The sequence below is a fragment of the Callorhinchus milii genome, unplaced genomic scaffold (assembly GCF_018977255.1).
Source record: "Callorhinchus milii isolate IMCB2004 unplaced genomic scaffold, IMCB_Cmil_1.0 Scaffold5, whole genome shotgun sequence".
Taxonomy (NCBI): Eukaryota; Metazoa; Chordata; class Chondrichthyes; order Chimaeriformes; family Callorhinchidae; genus Callorhinchus; species Callorhinchus milii.
Window position 1 is genome coordinate 16,561,653 of NW_024704746.1, and position 25,283 is coordinate 16,586,935.

Sequence of the window (25,283 nt, forward strand, 5' to 3'; positions counted from 1 at the left end):
AAGTCTCTGGCATTAGCATTATCCTATCTCATTCTGTTGAGGGATTATCGAACTCCTCTGTCCACAAGGCTTGACGTTCGAGTTCTGTTTAATACATCACATGATGTTTTCTATGCTACTGGGGCTGGAGGGGTAGGTGTCATCTGCACAGGGCAGCTGGTCAAGGTTGAATGGTGGAGTTGTGGAGCTGGATAAATATTCTAGAGTTTCATTTGATTACCTTTGGGGATCAGGGAGTATTTATGCAACACTTTCCTTCTGGAGATTAAATAGGTCGTCTACAAACCATGACAGGGCACATTGTACGTGGTCTGTGATGGAGTTGGACTGATGAGTTTAATGGAGCTTTTTAAAAAATCTATGCTTTCTTATATTTCTGATGCTATAATAATATTTTTGAAGAGTTTAAAGATGTAATCCAAATAGTGTCTTAGAATCGGTTCTACCACATCATTATAACAAACCACTGGAGTAGGTTCCGTGACTACCTGTTGAATTGGCCCAGGAGAATTTCACAGAGGATTCCATTACAACTTGAACATACCTCCTTTTAGCACTTTTAAAGACTGTCTGAAATGTCAAAAGAATTGCATCAGCTGCTAACTAAAAATCCAAATGATAATATTAAAAAAGGAAGAAATGTACCAAAGCACATATAAAGGACTAAAATAGTCAGTTTTATTATATAATGCATTACATTAGTGGCATTCACTATTCTTCACAAAAGTACATTCAGAACATTAACTTAGAATTCACAAGTTACAGGCTAATTGCATTGTAAATGCAGTTTCTACACTTAGCCTAGTTTCTGTACAGAATACAAGTCCGAAGTGGCTGCATAATTTGAGCGGCAGTCGAAGTCATGCCAGTGCGTGCCAGTCGGTTTGCTTTCTCTATGGGCTGTACATGCCAGTAAGCAGCAAAAGCCATGTTTCATACCATTTGTAAAATATATTTCTCCGTTTGTACACACTGTTCCTCCTTGTTTGGCGGAGATTAAGGAACAGGAAATGAGAGCACAGCCTTGCTCAATATACAGTCATTTTACACTGTACAACCATTTGTAAGTTGCTAAGTGCAGCAAAAAGCATCACAATGCTCATGAATTCAGCCAAGGATTACTTTCATAGCCTAAAGCTGAACTGATTTTTTTTTAAAAATGGGCTTTATAGCATACATTAAAATCCATTGGTGTATACGGCGGACTGCAAAACACAACTGTCCATGTAGCACTAGTAATGTGTTGAATTTTGCCACACTCAATTCAAGCTGAAGTATACAATTTAAATAATATTTTTAAATAGCATATCTAGTTTAGCTTTTTCTAGGCCTAACAAGATTTTTGTTCCCATTGATATTTAAAAAGGTTCAGGTATCATTTATGAACATTAACTACAAGAGATCCATATGAATTATTTTCATGTAGTTGAAATATTAACAATGCAAAGTGCAGCACTGAACTATACAGACTACACTATAACTATACAGTGTCCAGCTTTGATCCCTAGTTTGTGCTGTGTTAATGGGGCTGGTAGTTAGGTGTGCAACAATTGAACTCTACATCCATGGAATAAGAGGGTACGTTAGATGGGGTTTCTGTCCTGATCGCTATCCAACAAAAATGCCTCCGCCGTTCTACTCCAAGGTCAAAGAGCCTGGCAACATTTGCTAGCAAGCCTCATATCCAAAAAGTGTGCCTTTGAACAAGTTTAAGAAAGCGACTTCAACCACAGGAACCATCACCCAGCATTAGACTTCCGGGGCAATAAACAAAAGGAGAAAATTGGAAATATTACAATGATTTTACAGAACAATTGCACAAACAAAGGCATTTGACATGGCGGATAAGGGACTCAAATCCATTAACCCTTCCTGAAGATGGATCCAACAAATTTTGATCAATTTGCACAGGCAAATGAGGAATATATTATTGGCAGAAATCAAACATTGTGTCTATTCCTTAAAGATGTTTTTCACTCCACAGTCAAGCATCAAGATTTCCGAAAACTTACAAACAAAATACTTTGAACAGAAGTGCTTTTCATTTTTGATTCACACAATACATTTCCATTAATTTGTCCGAATCACCTTTATCAAAATAACTGCATTGGAAACAATACCAAGAGGATGCTCTGAAACAAAGTACATTATACAATGGTTCTAAAATGTTCCAATTTCCAGCACAGTACAAAAGGCCACCAGCAGCCTACATTGGTGTACCTTTTGCCTGTTAATCTAGTGTTACATTTGTTATCTTTAAACCCAATTGTGCATTTTGATTATCTATCAATCCATATTAGAGTGGCTTCATAACTGCTCTAATTATTTTTAAGCGCTCTAAATGGCCAGTGCATTTCATGTTGCCATGAAGCAGAGCACAAAGCTCTTGACTGGTCCATTTAGCAGCCCCAAAAAGCAATTATTTATAAGAACCGAGGCTTTGCATGGTGCTGCAGAAGCACAAGTACTTCAACGGCCCACTAATTATTCAAATTGGTCAGGTGAAGAGCAAAGTAATGTCCAGTTTCTCACGCCTCTTCAGTTTAAAAAAGGCCCTGTATCCTATTGTGTTTAATGGTATTTTTCTGATGTTGGTAGAATGATGGAGTAATCATTTTTATGCTTGATGTTTGAAAAGCATATATATCCTTAACCATGTTAAATAGCCGTCTAGATAGTGAATGAGGAGACATGGTTTAGGACATGTATAATTTTACGCTCCTAGACATTGCATTGAGTTTAGATCAGGATGACCTGAACCGAAAGCAAGTTCCCCCGGGGTTTAAACAGAGGGCTGCCCTGGAGTTGGTTCATGTGCCTGGAGGATTAAACTGCCTGCTCAAAGCAAACCTCGAGTTTTGTTTTCAAACTGAAAATGATAGGAGATCTGCATTAAGGTAGTATAAACCACTTGATACAAACCTCCTGCTTCACAGCCCTGAAGAACTCAGAGGTCAAGCGAGGGGGGACTTTACACCGAATGGTTTATTCTTAATCAATTGTACTGCAAACTCACAATGAATGTGAATTAGTTACACCACGTAAGAACATGGCTGATAGCATCCCTGCTACCCAAATAAAAATGTGAAGCTAGGAATTAATTTGCTCAGGTTAAAATCTCTGCATTATTCTGCATCATTTTGTAATTCCGATGCTCATTACCATTAAAAATTAGGACAATATATTGACTGATCTCTAGTTAAAGGCTATAAGACTGCACAGAATTAGATGTTATTGTTTCACTGTTAACACGCCTGGAAGGCATTTGTAATATAATTTACTAGAAAGCCAATTAAGGATTTCTCTTTAAAAAAGAAAAAGCAAGCATGTATTACTCAACTAAAAGCAGTTTTTAAATATGTAGAAAGATTGGTTTATGTTGCTGGAATCTCCTGGGCATCTACTTTAGCAACCTCTATGCTGTGCTCTTAGTGTGGTTTCAGAACTGTGCTGAACCTGATCCCAGACATTTGTTCCTTATGGAAGCTGTTCTGGCAGCTTTCATCACATCATGGCAGGCTGCTGTTGTAATAGAGAAAACCGTCTGCAGCTGCTAGCAAGAGCTGACTTTTTGTTCCAACAGTTCTAGGAGCTGAAATATTCTTAACCTGAAAAGCCATTTCAAAATGGCATTAACTGTTTGACAGTTTAACAGCTTCCTGTGTGCTCAAGCTCTCGTGGGAAATGTAAAGAGGGTTTACAATCTAGATTTTCCTGCGAGGTATATAATCAGAAAAAACAGAGACGTTGATGCCAATCAGAGCTAGCAAGCACTGTAGAATGTCTATAGTCAAGGCCACAGGTCATGAACTACAGGGAAGTACTATTTATTGTTGCTGGTTTATTTCACTAAAACAGAACATAACTCAGTGTTTAGGGCTTACGGAGCCCAATTTAAAGTCAAAATGCCCTTTATTGTGATAAGCCAAAACTTAAAGACATATTACATCATGTCACAAACACCATCGGGAGATTAAAATGCAAAACAAAAATCATTTTATGCATCCACGAAAAATTGTTTTAATTTTCAGTGATGCGTGTGAACATTTAAATACTTTGAATTATATTAGAATGTGAAAGCTTTATTTAAAACACATCCTATCTACTTAGACCACAACATCGCGCGATGAAGAACTGTAAACATTTCTATTCTTTGACAAAGAAGGGAGCACTCTATACAGCTTGTGCACTAGTTAATGTTTCCACTGCTGCCCAATCCATCTCCATCCACACGGGTAACTTTGCAGACACTGTGCCCGGCGTTTGTGCATCCATGTTTGGTGTTTTGGGCATCAGGTATCAGAATACTGCACTATATGTCTTAATAAAAAATAAGCTCTGAACCAAACATACACTGCTGGCTGTTACAAAGAGAAAATCTGACACCTGCTGGTAAGATGAAATATGTCATGCAAGGACAGAGTCAGAGTGCATCAGCAAACACAAGGATATTCTGAATTCCATGAATTCTCACTCACGCCTAGGGTTTTTAAATCTATAGAAAGGGTAGCAATATGTAGAAGAACTTTTTTTTTTAAAACTTAACGGCACTGTATCTAAAGCTACGCTAGATTCAACTTCAATTCATTGAAAATTTAATCTGTTCAACGTACATATATGAATCTATGTTAAATATAAAACTTTTTTTTCCTTCCAAATTACTCTACAATTCTTAAGAAGCTTCTAAATAAAGATACTTTCATCTAGTAGAACCAATACTTAATCAAATTACATTTTATTGAAATGTACCTGAAATGCCTCAAGCTTTTCGACTGGTCTAAAATGCCTACAATTTGATTGTCTTTTTCAACAACAGAAGCTGACAAAAGAAAAACAGTCTTTGGAATTTGACTTTGGCTTTCCACACTGTTCCTTGGTGCGTATGTTGCATTGAATGGTACAGTGACCACACACATACAATCGGCCTGGGTGGTTTGAAGGATAAGGAACCTGAAAACTTTGTGCCACATATAGAGCTGGGTGAGCAGATGTCCCTTCAGAACAAATCAAATCAGATGTTCTGCCTCAGTCAAGTCCTTGTCTTCTGCAACAAGAATCATAAGTAGTGACAAGCTGTCAACTGTTACAGCTGTAAATTGTATGGATGACTAAGCTCAGAGCTACAAATATCTTCATTTACTGTAGAAAGTCTAGTCTTCTTGTATCACCTTCATGTCCCATTTAATGTGTACTATTGCTATGAAGCAGGGCATTTTTCACTATAGCTAGGACTATTACTTCCCCATCTGAGGAAAACAATCAGTGATCTCAACATTTTCAAAGAAATTACCATTATTGATGGAAGGAGCAGATCGATGGTTCAGAGTTCCAAGAAACCTGGCCAGCTCGCTGAAGGGAGAAATTGACAGATGTGATGAGGCACTCTGCAATGCATGGCACTTTCTATGGCATATATACTTCAATGGTCAGAGACACTTTATATGGGCTAGTCTGCAGGGATATCTTTTAAGTCATTCATCAATATAATTGGCATTTTGTTCCACAACGGACAAATACCATTCACGTCTTAAAAAATGGTATTTGTCTTGAGACGGTGAAATAGCATTCATACCCACTGTTCAAACCGTCAGTCTGTGACATAATGGAGGAAAAGACATCATTTGAAATGTCAAGGTGCTTCATAACGGCATTAGATTTTCTATTAGAAAGGCAGCTTGCATCAATGAATGTCTTCTGTATTATTATAATGTTGTGATTTGCAAAAAAACACCAGTTCACCTCCGACAAGTCCATACACTACTTTGCTCTTACAATTTTTTTTAATTTTAAGGAACAAAATCATTCATTTGCAGAAACACTCTTTCATTTCATGATAATGAAACAGCATTTACTTGTAACCACTGAATGCCATTATAATGTTGTCCTTGGAGAACTTTGACCTATGTTGCAAAACTATTTGATGCTCAAATCTACCAGTTCAATGAAGCCTGGGTTTCACTGCCTATTGGTTTTGATTTGTGCTGGCAGCGATAGAGAGGGTGTGACCCATGATCCTACCAAACACAAAGTGGAAAGAATCCCTGAGATGCTTTCAGCTCAAAGACCCAAGCGTCTCAATTGAAACAAACTGCATTGAGAGACACTGCATTGCAAGCAAAAACAGTCTGGCTTGTCCTGCAATAAAAGAAAAATAAGCTACTAGCAATAAACCTGCAGCAATGAATGAGTTAAGATTCCAACTAGAAATCATTAACATGCAAAGACAGAATGATGAACGACTGCTATATTTTGCTTTGAAAATACCAGAAACCAGTTTTTAAAAAAAACGAATCTTGAACTCTTAAACCTGGCTGGATTCACATTAATTGCAGCATAATTGAATTTAAATTGATTAAGTCAAAGTGCCAAAGATGTCAACAAGCTGTATTTTTCTTGTCAGCTCCCACTCTTACAAATTACTGTTCAAATAAGATAAATAATAGGGTCTGATCTCTTCACTTCATGACAAATTCACTGAGTAGTGATTCAAATTGAGGAGGCGATTCTCTTTATCCTGGATACATTTACCCGTCTTGGTGGATAAGAGCATCTGATTCTCTGTTGATCGATAAATCTTCTGACCTTGGGAACTGGATCAAATGCAAGGAATATTATTATTATAAGGGGAAAATCAACTTGGCAAAATTTGCCAATGATCTGAAAGTCAGCCCCACACACATATATATATATATTTCAAACAATTAGAATGGAGCACCAAATAAATAAGTCAAGCAATTGCAAAAATTAGCAGCAAAAAAAAAGAAAAACTACAGATCTTAAAACAGCTAGTTCTGAATGACAACAAAACTTCCCCCAAATTCCTGTAAACACTTGCCAATTCATAACCATACTGAAATTCAATTCAGCTTGCTTTCTCCTGCAAAATTATGTTGTTGCTATGCATGGGGGGAGGGGGGGGGGGGGGGGGGGAGGCGAGCAAATCGAGTTACATTCCAAGGCAAGGAATGTCACAAAAGTTTACAGACATTGGCTTGCGACATGCCGGTATTTACAGAGCATTAGAAAATGTGCAGCTCAGAACTGGTTAAGCCTGGCTGTGTACAAACTCCGAGACCGAGGCAATCCTGCTGGGCTGCGGGTGAAGCCTGTAGGTAGTGTTTTCATGCTGAACTGGAATCCTGTCAGTGGTAAATACCTGGAATAAACATCAAAACAATCACATTTTGGCAAAACAATTATATGTCACGATCTAGTTAATCTGCTAGTCAAAGGCAAACTTGTGTTGTGTGGTTCTCTGGAGGAACCTTGGGTTCTGATTTCTCTATTTGTTGTAAAATATGGAAAGTTTGCCGTAATTCATCTTTGCACCTAATTTGAGGGCTTCACCGAAAGCTTAACACGCCCCACACTTTGCATAGCGAATCTTTGGAGTACAATGCATGTCTTGCTTAATCTTATAACACTAGGCTGACACTCACTCCACTGCAGTGCTGCATCGTTGCCAGAGGTGTATTCCATCAGATGATGTTTCGCCCACAAAATACACATTTACATTATATCCTATGAAGCACTTTGAGACATCTTAACGATGTAATAAGACACTATATCAAATGCAAGGATTATTATTATGAAACTTACTGCACCACAATTGTCCCAGTTGAGCTAGCTAACTGAGCTCAGAACTGGGCTGAACTTAGGATCCTTGTAGTCTATATGGCTCAGCCCCGCATTTGCCAGTACCATTATCAACTGAGCTATCAGCGGAGCTTCAATCAAAGATTTTTTACCACTAATTCCCATCTTTTGTACCATTCCCCACCGGAAAGAATGGCACAGTCAGAGTGAAATTGTTAATCGAAATCTAAGCAGCTTATAATCAGAAAGTGTGCACGGTATGAATGGCTGAAGATTAATAAAATTCAACAGTAAAATAAACATATCATATAAATTCATTAGTCACTCAAAACGCTAATTCTGGATTGCTGAAATCTGTGTGATCTCTCTGTTTATTGGTTTGAATACCAGAAAAAACAAAAGCTGTCTGTCTTGTGTGGATGTGACTTGTCACCTGTCCAGCAACAAAGGGATTGTGTAAAATTACTGCTGAACTGACAATGAACGTATGGCATACCACAAGTACAAATGTCCTCTCTTTCACAATGACCTCATGAGAACTGTGAGCATCAACTTGGATACCCTGGATTTGTATAAAGGAGAATGGGAATGTTGCAGTACTAATCGGCAAATCTCTTTCCAAAGGAATAATTGTGAGATTGGGTGTAGCCTTTCACCCAGCAACCACAAGGGAAATGGATAATTGTCGCACCTCTAATTTGCTGCTAGCTTGCGCTGAACGTTTATGAATTAGTTTTGGCAGAAATGCTTCACTGCGCAGTTTTTGCTGGTTTTAAAAAAGGGGCATCATTAATTTCAAACAGCAGGTAACTACTGGCTTGTCACATGAAATGATACATGAAAAATGTCGTAGCTGCCAATCAGAAAGAGACAACGGGGGGGAAACCATTTTACTCAAACATCTGTTCAACGGCCACAGCACGCAAATTGTGAAAAATGAACTTTTTTTTAGCAAGATTAATAAAAATGTAGTTTAGTCGCAAAAATTCACAACGGTCACATTCTGCCATGATTAATAAGGCTGATACTGCCAGCTTGAAAATTCCTTTGATTGTTCATATTGCTGCCTAACAACCAACAGAAATTGGGAGTGCAACATGATTTTGTAAAGTTATAATGAATACGTCTTTGTACAGACACCAACATAGAGCAAGAATTTTGCAGCAGGTCAGTCAACATCTGAAAGAGAAAGATAGATTCTTTTGAAGAATAACACCCTAAAACTATCCTCAATTTCTCTTTCAGATGCTGTTCGACACGCTGTGCATTTACAATATTTTCTGCTATTTTCAATCGTCAGCTTTTTTTTAAAAAAAATTCCAATGGATAGATTTGAGTTGGAATCAGTCTGTGGATTTTTTTTTACTTTTGCTTAATAGAAGCTCAAAATCAGCAAGGTTTATTTCCTACCTCCAATTTCCCTTTTTTTTACGAAGTGGAAGCTTAACACTAAACATAGTAATGATTACAGTGAAGATTTTGTGACTGATGAGGAAGATCTTAAACTTCAAGGGGTGGGGGGGGGGGGGAGAGCAGAAAAAATTGCGATGCAAGTCTGAGAATGAATATAAAGAACACCAAATGGAAATTCAAACTAAATGAAGAAATTCAACTCTTATCGGTCTCTCATCTTATAAGATTTCTGCACCGGCGTGTAGTTTAGGGACCACAAAATCCTGGTGCAAGTAATGATACATTCACTATTCCACCTGGAAAGTTATAAGTTGTTGCCAACAATGCATTACATTATAAATCCAGTACTGTTTTAGTGCAAGGTGTAGGCTGGAGGAGTTAAAAGGAGCTTGGATGTACATTGGGCTCAAAATGAAACTCAGATAAGTTAAAACATTTCTCACGAAGAGGATAAATAGTACCGTGTAAGCAATTGAAAGTACATAGACATATTGATAATAATCCTTGCATTTGATACAGTGGCTTATAATGTCATGATATCTCAAGCTTCATAGAGCACAGCAATATCTCACAAACAGCCATGAAGTGAATGACTAATTTTTAAATTGGGGGGGGGGGGTTGCTAGCCAGGAAAGCAAAAAAAAACTCCTTTCTCTTTTTGAATCATTGCCATGGGATTTTTATCGTCCACCTGAACAGGAAGGCAGGAGCTTGGATTCATTTTTCACTCAATGACAGCCGTTCATATAATGCAGCACTTCCCCCAGTACTGTATTGGAATGTCAACCTTGGCTGTGAACTTCACAGTTCAAAACTGGTCTTAAATATAAGGTAAATTGTAAATGAGCTCTGCTTCCACAATTCAATGTTTGCTCTTTCTTACACCTCATTATATTCACAAACAGGATGAGTTTAAGATGGTAATTTTAGGTATTATTAAAGATTGGTGTGACGAGGAGAACCAAGTAAAACAGCATGGTAAAGCAAAAGGAGCTCTCCTAGACAGTGAGAAAGATGAAAGAAATACCTTATCTCAGCAAGATGTGCAAGAATTGAATAAAATAGCAAACCAAGCCAGCGGGGAAGAATAGTACAGAAGGGGTCGAGAAAGTAAATTTGATGCATGCAAAGAACAATAGATTTTTCTGAGCTGCAGTACAAACAGGAATCCCAACAATGTTCATTGAACGGGTACTTTTGCTCTCTTTGAATGCCTAGGCAGGCAGGCGAAACAGGTGAAATGTCTGTCATTGAAACGATGACAATTAGGCAAAAGTTCTGCAGTGATGCAATTCAACATGATTTGCATAATGTGTAATAAAGCAAATTTTAAAAATGATGTACGAAACACTGTCTTCCTGAAAATTATGGCTTTTTTTCCACAGGTAAACGGCTGATATTCCAAATAACTGGATGGGGTGGTGGGGGGGGGGTAGAGATATATTATGTTAAATGTTCCAATACTTCAAAAGGATGAGAGAGATTTCGAAACATGGGAATGTACAGGACTGGAAAGGAGTACTGCAGTGCATCTGGACGGTCGGCACTACCAGTTACTAGAAAGAGTGGTTGTGAGACATGCAGGTTTAGGTGGGTTAGGAACAATAATAAAAAAAAGGCTTGATAGGCCTATGGTTTAGGCTGTCCTAAAAAAAATATTTTTGTGATTTTAAATGAAGTTTGCCGACTGAATAAACACAAATACTGCACCACCAAAAAGAGTTGGATTCCAGCGGATATAACTCAACAATAAGGATTGAGCTGTAGAAGTGATAACCTTTGCAGGAATCCAATAAATTATAGGCAGCTTCAAAAAATGGCAAACATCCAGGAAGAGATGAGCTTGAGCCAATATATTTGAGATTACGCAGTGAGAACAAACTCTACTCAGTACATAAAATTAGGAAAAACTCAAATTCAGAGTAAATGCCCACTCACTGCTCAAGCGTGATCATGGCTTCATTACTTGAAATAAACCCTCCCAAGTTAACTGAAAGGTAACAATTATAAGGGATCAGTTTTCTTAGTGAACTAAGGAAAGTGTGTGGTAGCAATTTAGAAATACAAGTCCAAGCAAAATTACACAAGATAAGCTACGGAGGGAACAGTGTGGATTTAGGAGTAGCAAGGGATATGAAGAAGTGAGATTCCTCTTAAACAGGATATAGAAAAACATTTAAAATACGTACAGTTCAGCTAAGAGGAGTTAGGAAAAGCTTTCGATAGAGCCACTGGGATAAATATTTTTACTCTTTCATCAAATTACAGAATGAAAGGCTAATCACTAACTGGAACATAAATGGTCTCAATCAAAACACTATAATTATTCACTGTCCACTAGTTTGATACTAGCATATGTTTTTCTTCATTGATGTTCATTGTGCATGTATATATGCATGTATTTAGATGTGCATCTATGTTTTTATGAATCTACATTTGAGGAATCCCCTAAATCAGATGGAGAAGATTGAAACAAAGAATGCATTGCTGAATAAGAAATGAAGATTAGTGGACTTTGAAAAGTTTCAAACCTCACTCAGAAATGTTTAAAATTAATGAGCATTTCAGTGGAACACATGAGATCTCAGACCAGGCTTCAAGTGGCCTTGTGGGAGAGACAGCCCAGTGTAACTCATAATCGTGCATTTGCACTGCAAATTACACTACTCCTCACAACACTTCCTGTAGAAGCAGGGCTCCAGTCACTGGCTCAATTTCCATTTATACTGCACATTTGGAAGTGAAGCACCACCATTACAGTAGTTTATCATCATGGTCACAGTGTAAATGTAGTATTCATACAAAGTAAACTAATGGGTCAGAATGCAATAGGTGAGAATGAATCTAAAATGTCTCAACATTTAGGACTATGATATTCATGGGAAAGGGGGGAGGCATGTATCTACAGCTCTTGTTTGTCTAATGATTTGGAATAGATCCATAATCCTTAGTGGTCTCTGAAACCTCTGTGCATTACAATATTTGTTCCCAAATGTCTGCTTTTACGATGCATTTGTTGAATTCATTTAAATAGCCATCTCTGATGCCATTCCACTCTATCAATTGTCGTGCACAATAGACCAAAAAACTTTGGCAAAGGCTGAAATCAGCTATGAAAGTTCTACACATTGTGTGCAGTGAAAGCTGGCAAGGAACATTGTAATGTAAGTATTAATAATGAGGATATCAGGAAAGAATTTCACTTCAATTTAGTCAATGTTAAAGACTGAATTTTCAGTGGTAGGGTGATGTAAAGGATTTATTAATGAGCTATTGCTGAAAAGAAACGGGAAGGCTAATAAGTCAAGGAACAGATACTGAGAAGGGCCACATAAAAGATTTATAGATTGTGCAGGTACAAATAGCCTGGCAAGTACGAAGATGTGGAGGCAATAACAAAACATCAAACACATACGCTTACCAGAGCTCTGCTAATGCTCTTATCTTGTCATCGGGTCAAGCATCTGATGTGAAGGAGGGCTTTTTTGAGCTCAGGACAAGCTACCCATGCTATATATTATCTTTAAATGTAAAATTAGTTTTATGTGATTTTCCTGTGTTTATTTTGGATATCAAATTTGATTTAATTTGTATCCCAACTCCCAAATATTTAGATGCAAAACAACCACAAGTCAGCGCAGACCAGTAAAGATAGGCTGATTTTCCATCTCGAAGCTATTTTTGCAGAAGTCTGCCAAACCTATGATGAATACTCTGTGCATGCCTCGTAAAACAAGAGTAGGGTAAAATAGTCTAACCTGCTCTCTTCCCACTCATTGAGAGTGGGGAAGGTACCCCTGGAATCTGCTGCAAATCTGTAAACCACTAGCAGGCAGTCTTTGCAAAGCTGCACCAGTCTGTGACAACACTGTAGTTCCTGAGAAGTGATCACCTCTGTGCTTTTGCTGAAAATTGTTTCCCAGGAGGTCCTGTTGGCATAGAAACAGACATAGCCTCATGTATTATCTGTTAAATGTCACAGTGTTACAGACTAGCACTTTAATAGCATTGCAAAAATAACACAGTCATAACAATGGCACTTATGGCAAAACAGCACATGGCTTTAAGCTATTAAAAGCAGTTCAGATAATCCAACTCCACAGCATGTGACCTGAGTTTACAATGCAATGCTGACAAATGGAAGGGATAAAAGTCTGAAAAAAGTTAAGCCTGATTCATATCCATGGAAAATGCTTTTTATGAGCAATTTTTCTGAACTTTCTTTTATTAAAGGATGGAGAATAATAATTCTGAACGTGACTTCCAGCCAATCACCAGCCAACATTTATATCATCAAGACTGCACAGCCAAAGGTCCTTCCTGCCCCCTGAAAATAACACAAGAATGGACAGGACCGCAAAAGGGCATTATTATCCACCTGAATGATCCTGAAGTTTAAAAAGAATCATACCTTCATCTACCTGTAAGGACTATTGTTCTAGATATTCCCCAAATTTAACCTTTTTTGTGTTTAAAAACATGTTTCCTCTGATGTCTACCTTTTTCGGCAGAAAAAAATGGGACACTAAAAAAAATGGAAATATCCTGTTTTTTTATTTTGTGAACAAAAAACGATGGTTGTTATCGGTCTGTTATATTTCTTATTGATTTCGTTGTCAAATTGTTATCTAGTTCCTTCCTTTTTACTTAAGAGTTTGCACAGGTCTGAATTCACAGTATTTACACAGCCCACTAAGAATGCTTATGACTGCAATAAAATGTCACTTTTGTGCCTTTGTACACACTTGCCTCTGAAGACACTAAGAATTGTAACATTTCATCCAATATCTGATTTGGTTGATCAATTGAACAATGGGGACACCTCAGAAATATCATGGTGAAGTTTAGTAGCTGAATTGGCACATAAGGGTTCTTTTGTTGAGACATTTAACAAAACAGTTGTAGAGAATTCAATGACAGTGGATAAGTGGAGGTAAACAGGCCAATTGCTCATTTGCCAAATGCTCTTGTTTTGTATACTGTGGGATTCTTGCTCTTTACTGAAAATAAGCTTTTTTCAGAAGGAAAAGTTGGAGAGTGAATAGTGAAAAATTAATTTCTTCAAAGAGCATCTTCACTGGCACCCTTAAAATCCACATCCATTTGCTATATAAAAATATTAATACAATGCAGATGTCAGAAATGAAGACCCACATTTTCCAGGGAACTCTCCTAGATTTTGTCAGATAAAACAGAATTGAACATGTCTGAACATTTCTGTCACTCTGAGGAGTTTATTTTTAGGTAAAGATGTGCCAGAGTGCTGGCAATTATAAATTAAGGCATCCGATGCCAGATGAAATTCATTTGGAGGTTTCGGTGTCTGCTCTCAAGCTTTCAGTTAATGGATTTGTTTTAATCATCTTTTAGCTTTAAAAGACCGCAGTGTAATGTGATCTGGGTGTAATGGTGGAACGCCATGTAAATCAGAGGGCTGTGTGCAGCCTCTGGGTGAAATTTCTCCTCTCTCTCCCCTCCCCACTACACATAATAAGTCAATAGGAAATGCAGGTATTATTGCTCTGAACTCTCAGCTTAGTTGTCATGATGAGGCACAGAACTGTGCCCAGGTGACTCATACACAGTATTTGATGGAATAAATCCACAAACGAATAAGGAAAGGACCAAAAACAAAGTATTTTGGGGTGACTTATCTACAGAGGAACACCAATATCCATGTCTTGATTACTTACCCTCCCGATTATTCCGATGGTCTAGGGGTGAGATGATGATTTCTCTGCTTTGGGCGAAAGTCTACCGAAAACCACACTAACTACTATCTCCGTCTCAAAAAATTGAATGGGAGAAAAAAACAGACTTCTACTCCAAAAATCCTGAATATTGTGGTGTCTGTTTTATGTTTCCAAATTGCTAAACACAGCACTTACTAATGTAATAGCTAGTCCAAGCGGGATAATTAGCAGCTCTCCCCACTCTATGGTCAACACAACAGAAGAAGTCAGAGGTTTTTCTAGGGAGTTAAGAGTTTAGGAATGCCAGATTTCAAAAGGTACATTGCAAAAGGATTTGGTTTTAAGCTTGTCCCCACCCCACCCACACACACACACACACACACACACATTTTGTCCAATTTAATCCAAATAGTTTATCAAAACATGAGAAATTTCCACTCACTGATTCCCGTCATCACATGTATTTGACCTTGAATGGGTTCTATTTTTCTAGTAAGTATACATACACCTCAATAATTTTCTCTGTCCAGACGGACTGCTTCATATCAACACAATGTTTACATGAGACCCTTGGAACACTGCTATGCTGCTGACACCTACCCTGAACTGGAGAAACAGTTCCATAGTCCTTGCCCGTGGCTCCAGAGCAAGCGGTTAAAAACCCGATTAAATATCCGATATAACCGTAAACTGTCCACATCGTGAATCTTCCACACTCGCTGCAGGATGGAGCGGACATTTGTTCTTACTATGTCCAAAACCTGCCAAACAAGTTCAGAGAGACAGCAAAACAGTTTAATGCTTACAATTAGGTTTGATTATCCTCTCATTAGCTTCTCTTCAAGTCTGAGTAAGTATATCATTAACATTAAATAGAGGAATAACATGCCACTGCATTTAACCACTCATTTTCAGATTACACACTGCGTATCTAATTAAGTAATCTCACTCAGTTATACAAGCAAAAAGTGTTGATCTTGCTTTATTTTTGTGTGCTCATTTTCCCCTTCATTACTGCCATCCCAGTTCTGCATGGGAACAGATGGGGGCTGGAGAGAATTAATTTTCATACAGCCTCTCTCAGACACTCTCAATATTGTTCACATCAGCACAAGAAAGGGGTTGATTTTTTCTTTCAGAGGGACAGAATTCCTCCTAAAACTAAGCCTAGGTAGAAAGCAGGCAACTTGGTCATGGAGTCCGAAAATGTGAGGACACAGAGAAGGACAGAGCAAAAACATGACAAAACTGAATAGACCCAGCAATCGGTGTAGGCAAAGCTGGTAGGCTGTGGCAATAGAGTAGAGCAGAGAGATTACAAGGTCTCAACAGAAGCAGAAGTTATGACAGATACTCAGATACTAAAAACAGATCAAATCACAGATAGAGGGGAGAGAATCATTTATGTGTATTTTTTGGTTATCGTAAGTTTTATAATTAAGAGTTATCAAAAGACTAATAGCCATCACAAAAATAAGATGCAACTTTAGTGAATACTGTTGTCATTCTATAAACTTATAATTTATCAATGATTATACAGTAATCACTGTTGTGTCTACGTAATAATAATAATAATAATCCTTGCATTTGATATAGCGCTTTTCACGTCGGGAGGACGTCCCAAAGCGCTTCACAGAACACACTGTAAAGTGAATTGACTGTATATTTGTGGGCGAACGCGGCAGCCAATTGCGCACAGCAATGTCCCACAAACAGTCGTAGACCGAAAATGACCAATTTATTATTGTTTTTGGTTTTGGAGGGATTATTATTAGGCTCTGTGTGGAGTAAGGAAACTTGCCCAAGGTTTCGCCCTCTGCCACGTATACATGGAAAAGAGAAAAACTTGCCATTGGCTTACTTAAATAATCAATCCTTGAGCACTGCTAATGCATGTACAGTAAATGCTAAATCCCTGTTATTATGTCCTATCAGTGATTCAGTAATAGACTTCTTTTGTGAAGGGCGTTTGCTTCAAACGATCAAAGTTGCTTTTGGTGGCATTGCTGCAGTCCACGTAAGTATAGTGTTGTAGGATTTAACTCCATGGCCTCCATGCTTGCAATGTTATTCTGAGCTACCTGTTGTGCTGAGAACTGAATTTTTTCTTGGTACTTGATATGGAATTGCACTCAACCAAATGGGAAAATGAATACCTTGTAATTAGAATCTGTTTGCTGTGAGTGGCTTCAGTTTTCAGTGACATATGTGCACAGGCAGAACTGTAATATTCTCTGCACACTTCCAGCTGCATGGCATATATACAATATATATATATTTGTTATTAATATTGAGGAACACTACAAAACTATAAAATACTCAAATCTTTGCTGGGTGACATTTCAATGTCATATTATGGGCCGCCGAAAGACTTTACTGGAATCACCTAATCTAAGAATAAGTCCAGCCTTTGCCATACTGAAGAGAAGTCTTCAGACAACAAGTTTAGATTGTACAATGTACAATATTCTGAGGAATTATTTTTCCTGTGTTCACTGTTAAACAGCATGTGACATACAAACACTGAAATGTGAGTGCACTTTGTAAATGTTATGATACAGCCATAACCCTTCCATAACAGTGGTGATGCAGTCAAGTATTTGAATAGGCTTCACTCCTTCTGCTTTTAAGAGTTGGATTTGCTGCACCAGACCTTGGTGATGCAAAGTTTTCTGCTACTAGTGCACTACAGTACATGATCCTCAGATGTACTGGTATTCCCAGAAATCGCCTATAAACTTGCACCCTAATGTCACACTTATTAATGTTTCAGCGTGAATGTCAGCACACAGCCAGCGCAAAGAATCAACAGCAGTGAGCCCAAAACAATAAAAAAACGGCCCATAACACAAACAATATTAAAAAGCAACAGATACCCCGGGTGATTTCAAGGCAGTAATCAAATCTTGGGAGTTCAAATGATGGTTATAAAATACTCAAGCTTCGCTCTGGTGGTTTATGATGTAACCTGATAGTCTTTTGATTAGATTACAATCTTGTGGTCACTCCCAGCTATCCATTATTCCTTCCTTTATGTGGCACAGGTAACGTTATGCGTCTTGGTGGTCATTTTACAACCTCAGTATATCAGTGTAAAATGAACACAGGCCAGGGAAGTGGGCTATCACATTAGTTTTGCTTTCTCTATCCCTTTGAAGGGGAGACAGGAGGGGAAATCAGGTGGCAATGTAATCGCACCTGTTTTGCTTTGGAGAGAAACCAGTTTTGACTTTGCTTCATAAAATTAAGATTTGAAATAGTATCACGGAAGGAAAAATTGGAAAGTGTGTGCTTGAAACACCCTACTTCATTAAACTGCATCAGTTCCCCCAGTTCACATTCTGGACCCCCTAAGCCTTGGCTCTTGCCAACCTGTAACTAAATGACGTAATTGGAGTGCCTCTGTTCTGAAGAGAAAAAGTGCATTCCAAACCAGACACATGGAAACTCTAGATATCTGGAACTCTCAGTAGTTTTGTTTGCAGATTCTTAAGTATTGTGTGATAAGTTTCCAAGCGTGCAGGGTACCTAGCTGCCAAAATAGAGGAAAAACCTGGAAGTTGTTCACTTAAAAGTGCTACTTCTGGTGATATTCAATGGCCCCACTGTTAATCAGCCAGGATGCAATGTGCCACGAAACATTATACTGTACATTTGAAGCAGCATTGTGCTTTTTATTCTCAATTTATATTCAACATTGCAGGACTGATCACTTCACTCTATGAACAGCTGTTCTTCCAAGATATTTCACAAGATGATAAAAGCCCTTTGACTTCACACAACTCAAAAATGGACCAGGCACTCTGCAAGCAGTGTCCATTAAATATATACAGTCCTTACTGCTACAGGAGTTTCAGCTAGCTGTGGAAATCAAGAGTTCTACTTGCACAATCTTCCGTGCTCTTGATACCATTTCAACAGCATATTAAACTTTACTAGCTCCTATACAGCTTCCAGATGTTGCACTCAGGAAGCTAAGCAACTTGTGCACAGACCCTGTCTGCTTTGCAGTGAACCAGAACTGATGCCTGGTTAATATCCTCATAAAAATGTGCCCCATGGCCTTTATCTTTGTTTAACTGTAATTGTTCACCTCCCCACCCACTCCAGCGGCATTGTCATCCCGGTGGAGTAGGTGGGGAGGTGAACAATTACAGTAACGTTTTAAAACATCCTAACCTCTTACCAATACTGGGGAGACAATGCCCTTAGGCAGCAGACAGAGAAGGGAATTTGTTGCATATTTTTGCATGATAACAATTTCAACATGTGTGATCTTACAATGTCTTAGATCTTAGAAAATACAGCTTTTGTGTTCGTCAGGCTGTTGAGTCCACCAAGAAGGTAATTTCTTCACACTGAGCTTCCAATATCCATCAAGAGTGTTTCTTTACTCCCAACAGGGGCTCAAAAGTATGGACAGTGTTTTATTATTGCCATGTACTGATCTACCAAAATGTAAATTAGGTAATAAGAGCGTCTAAAGTGCAGGTTGGACTAAAATATGGGATGGGCTGAAACATGGATTGCCTTTTTATAAGGATTACAGAATCATCTTTTTACTGGTGGTTAATTTCATAATTGAGGGCACTATCTGCAATTAGATAAGGTTACTCTGTGAGCTGTCCGCCCGACCAGCACGGGTTATAAAAGTATGTGGTCACATCAAAGTGGTTATTCTGCAAATACTGCACTGTCCACAAGATGTGGTCAGCACCCTGGGACGTCTTCCCGACGTAAAAGGCGCTATACTAATGTAAAATTTGTATTGTATTGTCTGACCCAAAGAAGCAATAAGAAGTTGAGTGACCTTTAATTTTACAGAAAGCTGATTAATGCAAGATGGTAAATATTTCGTATACTCCAGTACTGTATTCCTATTGACACACTGCAATAAAAGCAGAAATCCACAAATGTCAATTTTCATCTGCTGACTAGCAAACAAAATGAAAGGTTGATCTGCAGAAAGCAAGGCAAACAGGGGGGAAAAAAAATGGTGAGCCCTGGGTAGACTTTATCCGGTGCGGGAGAGATTCACGAAGCAATGACTCCATGGCTGTGACATATGACGTAAATTTACCTTGGCAAATGTTGCCCAGCAGGGCTGGCAGGAGCCTGATATTCCAGCAGTGCGTGAAGGATGGTGAACAAAGAATGGATTTTATCTTTCATTTGGCTGGCTAGTTCTATTGTCAACGGGAATTGATGAATGGGCCAGCAGCGCTCAACCCCGGCTCAATTACTGTACTGAACAGACTCTCTGACTCCAGTAACACAGAATGCTATGAAATGGGTTCCTAGAAATTAACCCTTCCCTGGAAGTTATAGAGCATAATACAAATCGTCTTGTCCTAAAATAGGCAACCACGATGCCAGCCAGACTCGCAAAAGCACTGAGGCAAGATGCTATCACTATAAATAATAGTGATGTGTGGGACAGCAGAGAGCGTGTGAACTGCTTCCGAACTGTCCTTACATTTAAAAAAAAGACAAACCTGGAGTCCGAGGTGATAATTTCCAAGGTTTCATGCTGTTCTGATCAATACAGAAGACTTGCATAACTTCCTTTGACTTTCACTGAGAATTAATGGGGAATTTCAGGGCAGATACCAGGAAGTTTTCTTTACCCAGAGGATAAGTAACGGCAGGTTGCCAGGAAGGTAGGTTTAGGCCAGGACACTGGACTCGTTTAAAAAAAACAACTTGATGTTGTGATGGGAGAACAGTAGGGTGGGTATTCTGGAAGAATAAGATCAGATGGACCAAAGAGCCTTCTTCAGCCGAACTAATCCAAGCATTCCGGATGCTACCCCGAGCGAAGGGCGCTATATAAATGCAAGTTGTTGATCTTAATCTGAAAAGGAATTCATCTTAAATAACAAAGGATGTTCTCCTGGCTTAACCGCAGAAATTTCGTTCACTGCTTCAGTGAACCAACTTATTTAGCATGCAAAACTGGGGGAGGTTAAACTGGTTGCTTTTGGTGAGTGGCAGAATTCACCATAAGGGTTAAAAGCATTAAAACAATTTGGTGTCTACCGCCTCCTGTTAAGAGGACAGTCAAGACAAAACTGACTTGCACTTCAAATGAACCATTAGCTCATTATAAAGAAAACTGACATTAACCATTAAAAAATAAATTATGAAATGTAAAAGAATCGATATCCAGGCTGTTGGTTATAACATTATAAGTACTTCAATGTTTAAGTATTCCCTCTGCACTCCTCCACTCTGACCATGGTCATTTTGTGTTTTCTAACTACAGAAAGAACAGATTTCCACTATTGATCCCAAAGTGAAAGGCGCTATATATATGCAATTTGTTGTTGTTGTACAGTGTTACTCCCTAGCATGTTGGATGGCACTATCAATCCTCTGAACTGCCTCACGTAAGAAACTGTTCTTTAAAAACGGATTAATGGCGTCCACCACAAATAGAGAAAACTTACCATCAATAACTGCCTGACTGGGAATCAATTACTTTAAGCCAAAGAATACTTGTGACACCAAGGGACTTAATTTGACTGCACTTCGGCATTCCATACCCTGATGTCGGTCACTGGGTTGCTTATTTTTATAAACTTTTTCTGCACACGTTGTCTGTATTTATTCTACAGACAGACTGGTGATCTCACCGCCTGCAGGCACACATGTGAAAATCCAACCTCATCATTCACACATGTAAAGGGCTGGCAGGCTTCCAGAATCCTTTTAAAGACATGCTTATGGCTCTACATGAAGCTTAATCTTACAGACAAACAGAGCATCTTTCTAACCACAGCCGGTTCCAGGTGTTTTCTCAGTCACACGAAAAAAATGTCATAACTCACTCTCTCCAGCGCACTCCTGGGTTGCACATTACGTGCGAGTCTTTCACACATAAGCAGAAGCTGCTGGAAGTTTGTGTCCCTGGGGAGATAACCTGTTTTTTTTTGTGTGTGAATACACTGTGCAGCAGGGGATAATGAATCGACAAATTAACCCCAATGTCAAGCTCACAGAGCATGCCGGTGTTTTCTAACAAAAGCAAGTATAAAAATAATTTGCATCTATTTACCGATGGTTAAAAGTAGAATCGCAGGAATCTACAGAGGAAATTGAATATTTTTGCATTTGCAACATTAACTGAACAGACTATTTCATATAAAATCCTGTGTCGGACCCTCAGTTAAAATGACATCTGTGGCAATCAACAGTGCCAGTATTATTGATCTACAGGGTGTTCACAAAGTCCTGTTACCCACTTGTTTTTTCTCTTACAATTAATTTTTATTTTCTGTTGCAGATGAGTTAAGTGTAACATTGTCTGATACCAGTTTCTTCCTCGTCCCTCACTCCGTATCATAGCCGATGTCGCACCGTACATGGTGATGGATCACTATCTGCCATGAAAACAACGGTGCTCACACCGAACCTCTGGACGTCTAAATAAAAGTTAAACTTGTACTGAATACAATTAAATACTTCTAAATACAATTCTCATCATTCTTCCACACGTTTCAGTTGTTGGTCAGTGTACTATGTGAAAAAAAATAAGGTAACAAGACTTTGCAACCACCCTGTAAAAGGAAAATAGTCACTTACCTTACGCTGCTTGATGGAATCCAGTTTGACCAGCCAGTACGAAGCTACTTTTGATTTGTGATACTTCCAGTTGTCCAATATCTGTAGAGAGAATAAGGAAAGTTACAGGCAAGAATAATTTGCAACAAACCAAAAACTGTTAACCATTAAAATAATGATTAGGAAAAGTTGCAAAAGTGTACCAAATGCTCTTATAACTTAAAAATCAAACTTTCATCTTGTTTGTAGGGTAATCAAAACTTTATTTTCCTTTTTTTTAAAAAAGTCAGCATTGAGGATAGCCTTGGGCATTTATTTGCACATGTTTTTATCACCATGATCACTATAAAAATCTCCCAGAGTACAGTCAAGCTGTTCTGACTAGCCATAAAATACACCGCAAAAGTGCTCCTGCTAAAATAAAGTACCACTCGATTAAATCAATGTCCGAGGAATAATGTACAGGCTCTAATCTCCCAGCCACCTAATTATTGTGTGTGCACAGCAGTCAAATTTGAGGTGGTAAAGTCAATGTTTAATTCCAACCGCTTCCTCCCTGCACATCCACACTCTCGTCCTTCACTGACCCTCTGAGGAGACATGATTGAGCTGGAACCCCTCTGATTAGAATCTCCACACACAACCAGACAATTCAGCCGAGAGAAGAAGCCTGAGGATAATTTTAAATGGCCGTTCTATTCTTATTTAAAAGGTAATTTAAGAATTGATAGTTTAAGAGTGCAGAGAGGAATTTGCAACAGAGTCCTCCTAATAAATTTCAATTTGCTACGCAACCTGCCTTTTACTGCAGCGCAATGCAAAACAAATCAAATGGCACATTTCGCTGAACAGCAGGGGTTATTTAGCCATCAGGTGTATTTCTCCTACACATATACAATTTGCAAACATTGCCATTGCCTGCCTGCTTGCCTGCCTGCAAGTGTGTTATTAAGAAACATTACCACAAGGTGGTGTTATTTCAGGGATAATGGACACAGAATTACAGACCATTAACAAAATGGTGTTCACATAAATAACTATGTTTGGAGATTTTATTTACTATGTCATTAGTAAGGTGATTATTTTATTTTTTCCCCTTCTTTGTTTCCGCTCAGTCAAGCAGTATCCTTTGCTAAGAGATGGGCAACCGCCTATTCCCAGGGCTCTGAAAATAATTCAATTCTCCAGATAACTGTACGGTGGAGACGTTCTGCCAATTTTCTTTCCCTCACTGACTACTGAGAGTGGGATCACACTGTGTTCAGAAGCCGGGAGTATAAATCCACATGTTACCACTTAATATATGGTGGTTCGCTGCAGCATGCTGCTCTGTTATATGCACTTTGAGTTACCCATATACCAAAGTTCGGTTGGCAAAAGCATTGGAATTAATGCAAAGTTAACCCAGCTCGATTGTTCTTTTGCTAAACTATAAATCACACTGTTCGAAGTCTGACATTATCAAGCAAGTAAACATTCCAGACCAGTAAAGAATGCTTTTCCTTCTTAATGAAACCCAGAACAAAGACCACAGATACATTACTTGAGCTGAAGGGCAAAGTGGAGTCCTGTAGCTCAGTGGTTAGAGCACTCGCCTTGTAAGCAAGACACCTGGGTTCAATTCCAGGTAGGGCGAAACCTTGGGCAAGTTTCCTTACTCCACACGCCTAATAATAATCCCTCCAAAAACAAAATAATAATAAATTGGTCATTTTCAATCCACGACTGTTTGTAGAACATTGCTGTGCGCAATAGGCTGCCGCATTTCGCCCACAAATACACAGTCAATTCACTTTACAGTATATTCTGTGAAGCGCTTTGAGACATCTAGAAGACGTGAAAAGCGCTATATCAAATGCAAGGATTATTATTATTAAATGCTTAATAGGACAGTTAACAAAAAAATTTTGTCCATTCAATCACTTTACATTTAAAACACTCCAATATACCGGCAGTTTGAAAAGTGAGTTGATGTGAAGTATAACTAGCAGGAGTGAGCTTTTTAAATGTTATTGTTTAAGATTAGTATCAGGCAGTCCTGCTGAATCAGCCTTTCAGCAGCATTTTTAAAAATTCACAGGACAAGCTTAATGTCCTCAACAACAGAAAACACACTCTCGTACATTCCTTGGAAGAGACATTGAGCAGTACACTACAGAACTGCAGAAGCTGGAAGATCGTGTAACAGCAACGACAATAAATTACATTTATATAGCGCCTTTCACATCAGGCGGACGTCCCAAGGCGCTGGACAGTAAAGGGTTTGCACCTGAGCTAGGGGTTGGAATCAAGAAGGGTGAAGGACAAAGGTGGTGGGGATGGGAAGATGACTAAAGGCATGGTCGAACAGGAAGGTCTTGAGACAGGCCTTGAAGGAGGCAAGGGAGGGAGCGACATGGAAGGGTTCTGGGAAGGAGTTCCAGAAAGTGCGGGGCAGGAAGCAAAGGGCTGAATGCTGATGGTGGAGCGGGCAGGGCAGGATACGTGGAGCAGGCAAGTGCCTGCTGAGCAGAGGGAGCGGAGAGGTTGATAAAGGTATGGAGAAGACCATGGAGGCTTTTAAAATTGAGGTCAAGGATTTTGAACTTGATCCTCTGGGGGATGGGGAGCCAGTGAAGCCAGGCGAGGGTGATTGTTTAGTGCAGAAGAGGGCATGAGCTGCAGAGTTCTGAATAATCTGCAGCTTGTGGAGGGAAGTGTTGGGAAGTCTGGCGAGCAGGGAGTTAGCATAGTCAAGTGTGGAAGTAATAAAGGCATGGACGAGAGTCTCAGCAGCCTGAAGGGAGAGATAGCGGAGTGATCATGTAGAATTGCAAGGATTTTGTAAAGCAAGATGTTTCCCAAACTGAAAGCTTTTTTTCTAAAGGAGGAACATACCAGCTGTAGTGTTGATTCCTTGAAGAAAATGCTGTCCCTTCAACCTTTTCACTAACAGTGTTTCAAACATACCCCTGAAAATAGTAGGTATTCTGTCCAAGAGTCAATCGGGTGACGAAAAGATTGAACATATTCATAAGT

General features: G+C 38.8%; 1 protein-coding gene across 7 annotated transcripts in view; it reads right to left on the reverse strand.

The window, feature by feature from the left end:
* Nucleotides 1–656: 656 nt before the first annotated feature.
* Nucleotides 657–25,283, reverse strand: part of ttll7 (tubulin tyrosine ligase-like family, member 7) — an 80,564-nt gene continuing 55,937 nt past the window's right edge. For 4 of the 7 annotated variants that reach the window (XM_042335393.1, XM_042335395.1, XM_042335392.1 and 1 more), the window contains 5 exons: nt 22,287–22,367; nt 15,303–15,463; nt 12,768–12,938; nt 7,068–7,156; nt 657–6,590 (listed from right to left, as the gene is read on the reverse strand). In XM_042335393.1, coding sequence (XP_042191327.1) covers nt 6,487–6,590; nt 7,068–7,156; nt 12,768–12,938; nt 15,303–15,463; nt 22,287–22,367 — 606 coding nt within the window. In that variant the 3' untranslated portion in view covers nt 657–6,486. Of the gene's footprint in view, nt 6,591–7,013; nt 7,157–12,767; nt 12,939–15,302; nt 15,464–22,286; nt 22,368–25,283 lie in introns of all 7 variants that reach the window. The other 3 variants (XM_007887230.2, XM_007887228.2, XM_007887225.2) reach the window with 2 other exon arrangements.